This window comes from Eptatretus burgeri, chromosome 15 (assembly GCF_056783735.1).
Source record: "Eptatretus burgeri isolate ZD-2024b chromosome 15, Ebu_testis_v1, whole genome shotgun sequence".
In the NCBI taxonomy this organism is placed as follows: Eukaryota; Metazoa; Chordata; class Myxini; order Myxiniformes; family Myxinidae; genus Eptatretus; species Eptatretus burgeri.
The window spans coordinates 39,544,351-39,557,863 of NC_140975.1; the positions used below are offsets into that span (position 1 = coordinate 39,544,351).

The 13,513-nt window shown below is 45.9% G+C and overlaps 1 protein-coding gene across 4 annotated transcripts in view; it reads right to left on the bottom strand.

Moving 5' to 3' along the window:
• Positions 1-1,493: 1,493 nt before the first annotated feature.
• LOC147011979 (uncharacterized) overlaps positions 1,494-13,513 on the bottom strand; it is a 19,759-nt gene continuing 7,739 nt past the window's right edge. For all 4 annotated transcript variants that reach the window (XM_085857945.1, XM_085857943.1, XM_085857944.1 and 1 more), the window contains 5 exons: positions 9,042-9,173; positions 8,855-8,915; positions 8,120-8,310; positions 7,724-7,932; positions 1,494-2,061 (listed from right to left, as the gene is read on the bottom strand). In XM_085857945.1, the coding sequence (XP_085714071.1) occupies positions 1,597-2,061; positions 7,724-7,932; positions 8,120-8,310; positions 8,855-8,915; positions 9,042-9,171 (1,056 nt within the window). In that variant the 5' untranslated portion in view covers positions 9,172-9,173 and the 3' untranslated portion in view covers positions 1,494-1,596. The remainder of the gene's footprint in view (positions 2,062-7,723; positions 7,933-8,119; positions 8,311-8,854; positions 8,916-9,041; positions 9,174-13,513) is intronic.

Consider the following 13,513-nt stretch of genomic DNA (forward strand, 5'->3'; position numbering starts at 1 on the left):
TAATCTCATAATACGCTCGTTGACCGGTGTTACCTCAATTATCATTGAAGTCAGCTTATTGGACACAGCTACAGCAACTCCTTGGGCATGGTAACCATCAGAGCGACCAGACCAATAGTAGGTGTAACCACCCGCCATGATCTCGTCACAATCCGGTCTCCGAACCTCAGAGAGTGCTGCAATACCAATGTCCAAATGCTTCAGCTCAGATGTTAACAGAGACAGGTGATCATCCTCTCTTCGGGATAGGACATTCCAGGCACCCATCCGAAGGGACTGCCTCAGGTTAACCCAATGAGACCACCGTCTGGTCGACGACACCTCAGCACCACTCCGACACACTCTCCCGCAATCTGACCCGGGAATGTTACCCCGTGGTTTCCATCCTATCATCAAAGATTGGGGATCCCGAAGGCTTTGCCCCAATCCCGTCATCCGGTGAGCTGCCCTGCGAAGGGAAGCTGCACAGGAGGTACTCCCACAGAGTGGGTTTTCAGATTTCTTTGCGTTGTGTTTGGCAGAATGAAGGGTTTTACGATGGCCGGAGTGAAAATCCTGCGTGAAATAAACATTGCAGAAAACCCATTTTTAAAGCGTCCGTTTTTCACTATATTTGTTTTGATGCACTGTAGAGCAGCTCGCGAAACCTCCGAAAATATACACAGATCTGGCAGATGCTCTGGAAAGGTAGTCCCTCTGGGGGGACAGGGTGTGAGATCAAGCAGTGAATGCATTAAATCATATACCTCAATGAAGCTAATTAATTTTGGCATGTTCCTAAATTTTTTGTTCACACAATACAATTCTCCAAACAGGAGAAAAAGGCAAGTCTAATGCTTTTGAAATTTCACATTTTCTTGTGTATGCATTGAGAAGGAGGGATCATCGCCTTGCTTGCTTAAAGTAAATATGTATATCGGCTTAGTTATAAGACTCGTTTATTTCTTTAAATTATCAGATTTCACTCCAGATTTTGACACTTATTTAGTCCGGACGATATCCGATCCTCAAAACCGAAATAATATTTCGATGATATTTTTTAATTAGTCTGTGAGAGTAGATTGTGGAAAATCGTATCAAATAATGCATTAAATCACTTCAAGCTCCGAATTTGAAAACTGTAGCACTTGCAAAAGTGATGTATAGTGACTTGTAGCTCTGATGAAGAGGCATTCAATAATATGAGTGAGGAAAGTGAAAAAAAGAACTCGTCAAGAAATTGTTGCAACCTGTTCCAAATCAGGGCATGGTTGAACAGGCCAAACAACATGGCGGCTTCAGACCCCAGCGAGGTTACCTTGGATACGCCTTAAGACCCAGTGACTGAGGATGTGCCTGATAAAGGATTTAATTAAATAAGGCAGTTATTTATCTTCAAAAGGAGTGTTTTAATTTACCAACACCCAATTTTCACTCTTGCACTTCCTTGGAGTTTTCTTAGTGTGCATGCCAAGTTTCAGGCTGCTAGGTTTTATAGTTATGGAGGAAACACATTGACACACATTGACATTTATTAGTATAGATTGTTGCTGAGGTTCCAAACATACTGGACTTTCACTTGGAATTTTTTTGATTAAACGAGGTATAAACAGAATCTCAAGAAACATTAAGCTGCGACATGGCAGAGTCTTTGTGTTTGGAAGCTGGGGGAGGTGGGAAAGGGGGTACTTGAAGTGCCGGCACGGCTGGCGGTGGGAAAAGCAGAGGGGTGATCGCTGCTGAGAGGTACCTAGGATCAGAAGGCAATGTAGCTGGTGGTTGCATTGTGGTGTGTGTATAGTGGAACAGAATCTGCTGGATATGGACTTTGGCAAGGTCCCTGGCATATGGGTGCATCCCTCTTAGCTCCTGAGCCACCGAAGTACCGAATTTAACCATGCCATGGTGCTCTTCCTGCGGCAATCCAATCCCCAAGCCTCCTTGCTGGTTCTCCCTCGTGACGTCGTCGCTTCCCCTTGGCTGCGTCTTCAGCTCGACAGGGGGAGAATGTGAAACTTTGGGGGAGTAGTCCTTGGCGCGTGCATCTTCACAGACCCCTGGGGTGCGCTTGGGTAATGAAAACTGCAAGAAGATCGTACCAGGGTAAAACCTCCAAATGTCAAATGAAAATTTAAACAACCATTTACCCTGAAGTTTACAAGTCATTTATGAGCAAAGAAAAAAAAAAAATCACATTTTCAAATGTAGTACAAAATTACTCTTCAGTGTCAAATCAGAATTCAACACACAAAAAAAAAAAAGATGAGCGAAACTACAAACACATGGATCTCAAATTCGATATTTTTAATATTTTCATCATAACCTTCAAAGGAAAAGAGCACACAACTGAACTTCAAATTTGGTACACGTCTTTACATATTTCAAATATCCCCAACTAAAGGAAATGAGATCCATGAAAACTATTTTTAAAATAATATTTTCATTTGATGAGGTAATGCCACTGTAGATAAACGGTTGAATATTTTTCTCAAATACTGTAGCTATAAACATGCTAACAGTTAGGATATACTACACACTTGACTACATGCATACCCAAAACAAGAGATGGTGGTGAACAATTGTTTTGAAGGGCCTGGAGGGAAGAATGGGATTGAAGAGAGTGTGGGAGTTTATGCCAAAGGCGGGAATAAAGAGGAATGAAAGAGTGAAGGTGAGCAGCGATTCGTGATTTTGGTAGTTTTACCAGAAGGGGGTTGCTGGCGGACCTTGAGCGCCCTGTGGAAATATGGTGGGGACATATGGCAGACAGAGCAGGGGGGGGCGAGACAGGAGAGGAGACAGTAGAAGACAGAAAGACCACCGATCTGCCTGCGGTGAGAGTGAGAGGCCCAAAGGCTCAGCCTCATCGCAGGAGATACCAATGATCTTAAATGCCTTGGTTTCCACAGCGTGAAGCCGAGAAAGGTGAGAGACAGGAGCACCAGCCCAGAGGGGAGAGCAGTACTCCATCAGGCTGCGGACGAAAGATTTGTATGTGGTCAGGAGCTCAGGTGAGCCGAGGAAGGACTTTGCACGATGGAGGATTCCCAGTCGGCGACTCGCTTTGGAGGCCAGGTTAGAAATGTGGCTTTCCCAGGAAAGATCATGGCATATAGTGAGACCCAGAATCTTGAATGAAAGGACTTCTTGAAGAGAGTTGTTGAGAAAGTATATGGGGTGGGGGAGGGGGGTGTTGGCTTCCAGATGGTCCTTTCGGAGAGACATCGTGAGAGTGTGAGATTTGTCAGGATTGATAGACATGTTCCACGTGTTGGACCAGTTTGTAATTTTACCCAGATCTGCAGAGCGAAGAAGCTGCTGCTTGCCGGTCTGAGGGATGACAGATGGTACAGCAGAGGGTGGGGTCATCAGTAAAGAAATAAAGAGGATTTTCCAGAGAGTCGGAGAGATCATTGATGAAAACCAGAAAAACAACAGGGCCCAGAACGCTGCATTGAAGAACTCCAGCGTGGACAGGAAGAGGTGATGAGAGAACTCCATTTAGGGCCACATGTTGGCTGCGACAGGAGAGGAAGTCTGTGAGCCATGAGTGGAGATGGCTTTGGAAACCATAGGAAGAGAGTTTGGTGAGCAGGGCAGGGTGCCAGACCGTGTCAAAAGCACGCGATATTGTTGCGAATTTGGAAGCTTACTGCACACAACAGCCAGGTACTATAGATCAGCTATGTTGGTAAGGCCTACGTCACATTTGCTCTACGGCGAGGATACGGCGGCCGTATGCCCTCTGAATTGACAGAAACGTGCGGCGGCCGCAGAGTTTCTGTGGTGGCCTTAGGGTGGCCCTACTTTACAGGTCGTAAGGTCGCCGTGGAATTATAACGCGGAGTTATAACTTTTTTCATTTCTACGTTCGCCGTAGCAATTCGACAAGCCGAAAAAAACAAACTGGTTAACAAAATTTTTTTTTACCCATTCGTTACCATCCTTCTGGCCGCACGTTCGCCTTAGTACCCCCCTGCGGTCCCCCTGCAGTCGCCTTGCAGGCACCTTGCCTCTGCCTTGAAAATGCTATGGCCGCCGCAGGAACGCCCTAAGGTCACCGTGCGACATCAAATCAAAGACCGTACGGCAACCCCACGTTTTTGGTCTCCACAATTTATAAATACGCCGTGCAGCTCCCCGAAAAATAAAAACATATGTGACTGCTACATTGTGTGACCGTGGAAATACTGCGGCCGCCGTATAATTGCTAATGGCCGTAGATTTTGGAGACCCCATGCCGCCGTGGCAAATGTGACCTCGGCCTAAGTATGAATTTCTTGTTAGGGTCCCGTCCTATGTTTAATGGGTGATTAATTGTACGTGCGCTGTGAGTTATTTTGATAGTTAGGATTTAAATTTCCAACAAGAACAACCACGACACCTGCCCTCGCTTCCTTCCACCATCATCCACCGGCACCATTGCATGCGTGCGTATCAGCACGTATGTGGGCGGAGTCCAGTGTGCTAGGCAGGGTTTCTCTGGAAGTTGGTGTGCTGGATTCGCCCCAAATATGGGCACAAGCGTTGCGCTCTGGCTTCACCCCAAATATGGGCACAAGCGTTGCGCTCTGGCTTTACCCCAAATATGGGCACAAGCGTTGTGCTCTGGCTTTGCCCCAAATATGGGCACAAGCGTTGCGCTCTGGCTTCGCCCCAAATATGGGCACAAGCGTTTCGTTCTGGCTTGGCTCCAAATATGGGCATAGAGCGTTCTCTCTGCCCAATGAGGGAGTGCGAGCGTGGGATAAGAGAAGTGTGCGTGGGCCACACCGGAGAGTTGCTCAGAGTTGAGAGTTGTCTTCTGGTCTTCGGAGGAGAGTTGTTTTCTGGTCTTCAGACGTCTGGTGGTCTTCTGAAGCCAGTCATCGCCTTCCTGGGGTCCCTCCAACAGAGCGTCTTCTCTTGTGGCCTGTGTGCCTGTCCCGCGAGGATCGCCTGCCTGGGCTTGGAGCGACATTGTGTGGCGGGTTCGAGTCCTGCCAGACCGGATCGTCGAAGACCGCATGAGGCGGAAAGGTCCAAGAATAGGCTCTGACCTCCAGCTCACCTTTCCTTGAGCTGGAGGCCTCCAATAAAGACCTGACGGGTCATTTCTTTTTGGGTGTACGTGTGTGTGTGTTTGTGGTGCCAGTCTATTAAGTAAAACTGCATAAGTGCTTGTACATAAATTGCTATTCCTTCATTATTCGGTTAACTCTGCCTGCTTGCGTGCTCCCCTGCCCCATTATAAATAAATATCCCTTTTGTTAAAAGTTCCAGCTCGTTTCTGTGTTTCTTTCATTGGCTTGGCACGGTGTGTGTTGAGAAATAGCGAGGCCGTAAATTGTTCATTTGGTCTGATGGGGCCTTGGTAATCTCCGCTCGGGTTACACATGGTTCGGGCTCGGTAACGGCTCGTTCCGCTCGAGGTCCGTCGAGGGTGTGAATTCCCCGGTAGCTTTGTTCGCGTGGGTAATTAGGTATATTGAAGTTTGGCAATTGACCCTACCCCACACGGTCGAATTATTGGCGATTCATGGTCCAGGAAGGGACCCGTGCCTTTCGGACTTATCCAAAAGGCACGACCTCAATTCCGGTGTGTTCGGTGGAGCCGACTCGACTGCTCCCTCTAGCGCTAATGCTCGCAACCGATACCCGGCCCTGTAACAATATGTCTTGGGATATGGCTCTGATTTCATGTCTGGCACTGAGTACCTCCATCCATTTTTGGGAGAGCACAAGCAGCATATCCAGGGTAGAGTAACTTAGTCTGAAACCAAATTGATGATCGGAAATCAAGCCATTGGAGAATAGTGTAGTAGATAGTAGAAAAATCATGCAAATTATGATACAAGCATCAAATTTGGCATTTCTGCTCTGCAGGGCTTTCTGATCAAATCTGCCAATTGGCCATTTGAAAATCCAAATTTTGAAAAAAAAATAAAAAAAAACTTCTAAAAAATTTGAAGTCACAGCTGGCTGAAATTCTTGAAGCACAAGTGAACATCCCAGACAGAGAACCAAGGGGAGATGCAGTCATCATTGATGGCTCAGCACTTATCAATGCTCTACCTCCATGCACTTCAGAGATATTTGATGACTATGCTAAAGAAGACATCATCCCAAAGGTGGAATCCTATGGTGCCAGGTACGAGAGGATGGACGTAGTGTTTGATGTGTACAAGAAGTCAAGTTTGAAGTCCGAGGCAAGGTCGAAAAGGGGGCAAGGAATCAGAAGAAGAGTGACAGGAACCAGTAAGACCCCAAGTAACTGGAGAAGCTTTCTTCGAGATGACAGCAACAAGACTAAGCTGTTTCACTTCCTTGCAGAAAAGATGTGTGAAGCACAGACGACAAGCACAGTCATTGTCACAAAAGGAGAAGATGCCATTAGCAACACAAGGAAGTCACTGGATGCTGTGTCTCCATGTTGTCATGAAGAAGCTGACACTCGAATATTTGTACACGCCAGGGATGCAACGACGGATGGTAGCAAGTCCATTATCATTAAGGCTAATGACACGGACGTACTCGTCATAGAAATATCTGTACTGCCATCCTTACAGGAACTAGGTCTTGAGAACATGTGGATTGCCTTTGGCCAAGGAGCCAAGGCGCGATGGATTCCAGTCCATGAGGTAGTTTCTGCAATAGGGCCTGAGAAAGCTAGAGGGATCCCATACTTCCATGCGTTCACTGGATGTGACGTTGTGTCTGCCTTCCGCGGTAAAGGGAAGAAAACTGCATGGCAGACTTGGAACGTCTTTGATGTTTCTGAAACATTCACCAATCTCAGCCAGCATCCAACATTGATGCATGATCTCGACTTTTTTCAAGTTTTTTTAATTTTTCAAAATTTGGATTTTCAAATGGCCAATCAGGCAGATTTGATTAGAATCCCCTGGAGAACAAATGTGCCTAATTTGATGCTTGTATCATCATTTGCACGATTCCTCTCAAAAATTGCTGTTATCTGCCCCACTCGAAGAGGAAGGATTTAATGTCTGAAGCGATGATGGATTTCATAACCTTGATGATGATAGGGAGAAGGCTGATTGGTCTGTAGTTGCAGGGATCTGTTTTTGCACCTTCTTTATGCAGAGCAGTAATGTTTAAATAGTTATCAAATAAATTTTTTTTTAATTTTTAATGTATTTCAAAGTTGATAATTAGTATGCAAATTGGATGCTTGACATCACAAAATTGTCACGTGATGATGAAACGTCATTCATCGCTGTAATAACAAGGATGTAAGATGATTTTAAAACAAAGTTTTGAAAGCAAACAAAGCAGTTTTTCTTACTTGAATGGAATTTTCTCTCATAAATATGAAAATGTGGGGCTGGCAGCACGGCCGAGAGGTACGCTTTGAGGCACGCTCGCCTCAAAGCCGTCTAGCCTGGGTTTGAATCCTGATCCAGCTATAAACTGTCATCTCAGCGTTTCCCTGACAGGGCGATTCATCAATGTGTGTGCCATCCCTTGGATGTACATTAAAAGGGAATCCCATCTGCTAGAATAAATTGGTGAACATCAAAGTCACGGTGTCCTTCGTGAAAAGTAGGTGAGCTATTGCCGGCACCATGAACAAAATCCAAATTCCTGCCTTTGCTGGCAATGCAATGGCAAACCACCCAGTATAACCCTTGCTCAGAAAACTGCTTCATAAACACCGACGCTCTGTGGAATAAGGTCCATCAGAGAGAGATGTATTAATGTCTGAAATAAATTGTAAAGGCCACAAAGCCAGTTGAAGACTCACCAGCTGATTGACAGTCTTGGCTCGGTTCTGCCTTATCTGCCTGGGCCTGTGGCGGCGTAATGGTGCTGCCTGACGCAAAAAGGACAGGCGCTCCATGTGGTGCCATTGTGAAGGTGGTGCAATCCCTACGCGTCGTGGCGCACTTTCCTTCTTGAGTTGCGAAAAGAAGTATGTGCGAAGACAGTGTAGCTTTGTGGTCACAGCACCCACTGCCGGCAAGCAAACATTCTATCTTATAAAGCATCAGGATAATGGCCGTCCTGTTTTTGCACAAATCTTCATGACTACGTATAAATCTATCAAAGCAAACAGGATGGACCTACCAAATGCAAAGCAAGACTAATATTACATGAATGAATATTCACCCTTAAAGCATCCAACATCCATGGACTTCACCTGGAGTATGCAAAACCTGAGCAAACTCTTGCAGCGTCTTCTCACGCAAGGATTTGTTGAGGTATTCGCTATGGCCTGGATCCCAGAGGAGGGGCTGCGAGCTATATAGCTCGATCAGGGTCGACTCATTATCCACACTCCAAGTCTGCCCAACCTTGTTGCCCGCTTGTAGTTGCTGCAGGCCTCTGCTACTGCCTTAGTCAAGGATGAACCACAAAGAGAAAGAACTCAGTTATCAATTACCTTCCTTCAATAACTATTTTCCCATTAAAAAAAAGCATATTTGATGAATGACAAAAATAAATAAACATCATGCTATATTTACAACTCCACAGCCAATGAAATGATTCGATGTAACATGAGCATGCAAGACCAGTTATCGAGTTCCTTCGACATGCAACTTGCATCGTTTACAGAATCACAAACGGGATGAATCCTTCAGTGAATGTTTTACACAACATGACATGACAAACAAGCTCACATTGTTAATGGGACTCATTGTATAACTACAAGAGCTTGTTGAGGGCACTGATCCTAATGTTTTGTTGCGAGAGCACAGTACTGCCTATGGGAAGTAATAGGGCAGTCTCAACTGACGAACTTGTGTGGAGCAAATGGAAAGCATCAAAAGTCTGCCATCAATAAGCTTCTTCCAAATGATTTAACCCATCGACATAGCTCAGAAGGTGAGAATAATTAATCCATTATTGTCCCAATGGGCAAGTTGCAAAGCACTTGCCATCACTCTTCCCAGTGGTTTGAAGCTCACAAAACTTGGTTTTTTCTGGAGCACCATCTGCGAACGCAGGGAGAAAATGAGTTCACGGAACCCATTAAATATTAAATAAATAATTATTCAAAAAAATCTTTAAAGCAGAATCTTAGAAAAGTGCTGCTCATCACATATTTGCACAGTCATCACCTTCCCAATGAGACACGGGCATCACTTCAACCTCCGAGCACGTTCCCGAGGTGCTCTTCTCCAACTGTGACTGCTGCCTCTCAGGCTGACATTTGGCTGTAACCTTCGTAACTGCTCTGTTACTGTTCATCGCTGTAATAACACGGATGTAAAAATTGTTACATTGGAGGGGGTACACATTAGCTAGGATGTAAAGTTAGCATGGCCCATGTGTTCGTATTGGTTAGATAATTTTCTGTAACCAGGGACCCTTTCGAGTGAAGTGCTGTTCTAATGTTTGCCATAGATATTAGGTCGGAAAGTGTACTTGTATGTGCCCTCTCTGTGAACAAGGCAAGGTGAGGACGGAGTGGTACCGGAGGGGATTTATGACACGTTTGTATCAGGTGTCTTTCAAAACGACGTGGGGCACAGTGGTTTAAGAGGCGCCGTAACGTTTGCCAGCCCACGTGATGTCACTGCGGCAGCAACTGCCTGCCCCTTGATTGGCGAAGCTGGCCTGGAAGAAGGGAAACTTAGCCGCTATGGGAGTGGATGGATGCAATGAAGGTGATAAAAGGAGCTGCATACCGGGGTGGTGAGTCAGTTGAGCTGGTTTGTTAAAGAAGACGGCACCACGTTGGAGTCGAGGTCATGAGCAGTATCGATCCAAGTATCCTTGGGAAACCTTGCCTGCCACCAACCCCCACCCCTCAATCCATTGTGAATGAATGACTGTGTGCAAGTGGCACCATAGGTACTATTCTTGTTCAAGGGCTTTGGTTATATCGAGTGTGCTTTTATTTATTTCTCTATTTATTTGTTTACATCTGTCTAGCCTCTAGCACCTCAAGATTCTCCATTTTTGTGGTCTAGTGGACTCTAAATGAATTGTTATTCCATTAATACAAGGATAGTGTGGTTGGACCGTCATTACCATTTTCGCACTCGAAAACCATTTCAGATTTTGGTAAAACCCGAGGGCAGGTAAAATTTGTAACGTTCACTTTATTCACTTTAAGGGACCAGCAGGATTTGGATTCCCGTGAGGGACACAGGAGAGGAGGGAGGGCAGGGAGGGGGATCCATGCTAAACACTCAGGTGTGATTCCCATTTGATTTCTGGCTATTCGTGAAGCACAATGCTTCAGCAAGTCAGGTCTGTGTTTGCATACCGCCGATTTGTTTGTACTGTTGGACCCTGCTATTCGCGGATCCCAAATATTCGCGGTTTAAAAATGTGATCCGCTTCAACATTCGCAGCCCTGTGCTTTGCGTATTTGCGTTGTTTTCACGGACAAGAAAATAAAAATTACATGAGCCGCACACATAACAGTTCTGAAATACATCTTCCACAAGCTGCGCTATAAGCGCACTGCATGTACATACGTATTGTACTGTACGGTACTAGTACGCAAAACATATCTTCCACAAGGCACGTTGCAACCCAGCTGCATATCTTGTCCCACCATTCCACTATGAAGATGCTTCACCAAATCCATTATGAGATGAGCTTCCAAAGACGTTTCCTCCCCTTGCAAGTTACACAATTAAAATGTAAAATGTTAGCATGGACCCTTCCAACAGTCATTAAAATTCTTCACGGAATCCATGATGAGATAAGCTGTTAAAGATGCACCACCCCCCCCCCCCCCCAGTTACACAATTATAATGGTTCACCACATCTGACACCTGCTGAGCAAAGTGTAAGCATGACGTTTGCATAATTAAAACGTTTCACCACATCTACCCTCAGGCCCCAGCTGAGTACATCTGGCAAAATATTCCATCCACCAACATCCCCCACAAACAATGGGCAGTCTACTCACCTGTCTCACAGCTACCCACAATTCCTGCAATGTGTATGCAGCATTTCTCTCATCCCACTGCCTTGACCGGTATTTTGCTTCTTGTTCCACTCATTTGCTCATTGATCAAACATGGCTCAAGCGCAAGACCAGTGCACCAGAGATGGGTCAACTGCCAAGTGGTAGAAGAAAGTGATGGGCCTGAGTCACAAAGCGGATCTTCTGGACTGGCTGTCGAGAGGACAGAGTGTGGCTTCTGTGGGCAGACACTATAGAGTAAACTAATCCACCATTTGCCACATACGTAAGAATGAGAAGGCGATCAAAGAAAGTGCTGTGGGGAATACTATACCAAGCACCAAAGTGGTCAACCACGTCCAGAATGCTTTGACGACATGTAGCCTGAGGAGTTGGATGCTCACATGCCGAGGAGGAGTTGGGAGCCACTTCCAAGGTATCTCAGGAGGAGGACATGGGCAGTGAAAAAGATGAAGAGGTGTCGAGGTCCAAACTCACGGTCAAGTTCTTGGGTGAGATACTGCAGGACATGCGGTCAGTTACCGAGAGGCAGTTTCCCAAAATCCGGTCATGGAGCGTTACCTCAACTTCATGAAGGGGTTTGATGACGTGATTCTCCCATACAAGGAGCTACATCGAAACCTGTGGGAATCTACCAGAAAGCTCTCAATCACAGAGTTCTCCCGCCCTGATCCGTCCACCTCAGGAGCACCAGCACCTTCGCCTGCCGATCCTTCAGTGAGTGACTCATCAGGATTCTCACCTACCCCAGTGCCCTCACCTACATTCTTTTTGATGCACAACTCATCACCCTCACCTGTGAGGTCTTCAGACGACTCCATTGAGTTCACTGGATTTTAAATGATCATAATCATCATCAATTGAAAAGTTGCGTGTTTGTGCAAATAAAGATTTGAAATGCGACGTGCTGTTTTTTTTGTTGTTATTTTACTTTGATGGTATGGTTGGTTAATCACTTTTAATAAACTGTTAATCACATTCCTTCAATAAACATTGGAAATGTTCCCTGGTGTTCTCTCTTTTTATTTGTAAGCGGTATGACAGACCTGAGCCTCGTCCTGGTGGAGGTGTTGCTCTCTTCATCAAAGACTCTATTCCTCACTCTCCCTGCACTGCTCTCACTCCCCCACACCCCCAGGAATACCTCTGGCTTCGGCTTCCCCTCCACTCCCACCTCATGTTTATATGTGTACTGTACCGTCCACCGAACAGTGATGACTCCATCTACACCTCACTCTCCGAAAACATGGACCATCTTCTATCTTCTCATCCAAACTCTCTCTTCCTCTTATGTGGCGACTTCAATTGTCATCACGCCAGTTGGCTAGGTGTGGGTACCTCTCTCACCTGCCATGGGACATCAGCAAAAGCTTTCTGTGACTCATTGGGACTGACTCAATCGGTCAACTTCCCGACGCGGATCTCAACCAATGGTACTCCATCTCTTCTGGATCTGATTTTGACAAATTTCCCTGACAATATCTGCTGCTCTTCCTTCGCTCCAATTGGTTCTTCTGACCACGTCCTTGTTAAAGTGGACATCTCTCTGGCTGTCATCAGAGAACCACCTCACCGCCGTCGAGTCTGGCATTTCACTCAAGCCGACTGGCAGGGTCTCCGAGCAGCCATCAGGCTTACAGACTGAGTCTCCTATCACTACTTTCTCAAACATCAACTCATCCTGGGAATTCTTTCAAAGAAACTTGCTCTCCCTCATGCACAGATTTATCCCCTCTCGTGTTCAGTTGTCTTACCCTTCCTCCCGCCCTTGGTTTACTGAAGCTTGTGGTGAGGCAGTTGTCCCGAAACAACTTGCCTTTGCCTCATGGAAAGCAAACCCAACTGAGGAGCAATCTCAGTTCTTTCCCACAAAGCTCGGAACAAGTGTGTATCTACCCTCAGGAGAGCCAGAAAACAACATCTTTCTCATCTCAAGTCTGAACTCTCAAACCTCTCTCCCTCCTCAAAATCCTGGTGGCGTTTAATCAAATCTGTTTCTGGTGTATGTTCCCCCTCCATCCCCTCCCTTACCTCAAATGGCCGCACTGCTGATTCCACACTTGATAAAGCTGAATGTCTAAACTCGGTGTTTGCAGCTAAATCTTGTGTCCCAAACCCATCACTATCTCTACCCACTTTACCCAGTCGCACCCAACTGTCCCTGGACTCTGTATCCTTTTCTCCTGACAAGGTGGAGAGCTTGCTTTCAAACCTCGAGTCAGATTCTGCAACAGTCCAGGAACGGCATCAGCCACGTGTCCTCAAAGCCTGCTCTTCTGCTCTTGCTCACCCTCTCTCTGTTCTATTCACCCTCTCATTTTCCCAAGGTCATCTGCCATCTGCTTGAAATCTGCTAACATCACTGCCCTGCATAAAAAAGGTGCAAAAACAGATCCCTGTAACTACAGACCAATCAGCCTTCTCCCAATCATCAGCAAGGTTATGGAATCCATCATCGCTTCAGACATGAAATCCTTCCTCTTCTCCAATGGCTTGATTTCCAATCATCAATTTGGTTTCAGACCAGGTCACTCTACCCTGGATATGCTGCTACTGCTCTCCCATCCAATGGATGGAGGTCCTCAATGCCAGACAGGAAATCCGAGAGCCGTATCCCCTGGACATATCACGTGCTTTTGACACAGT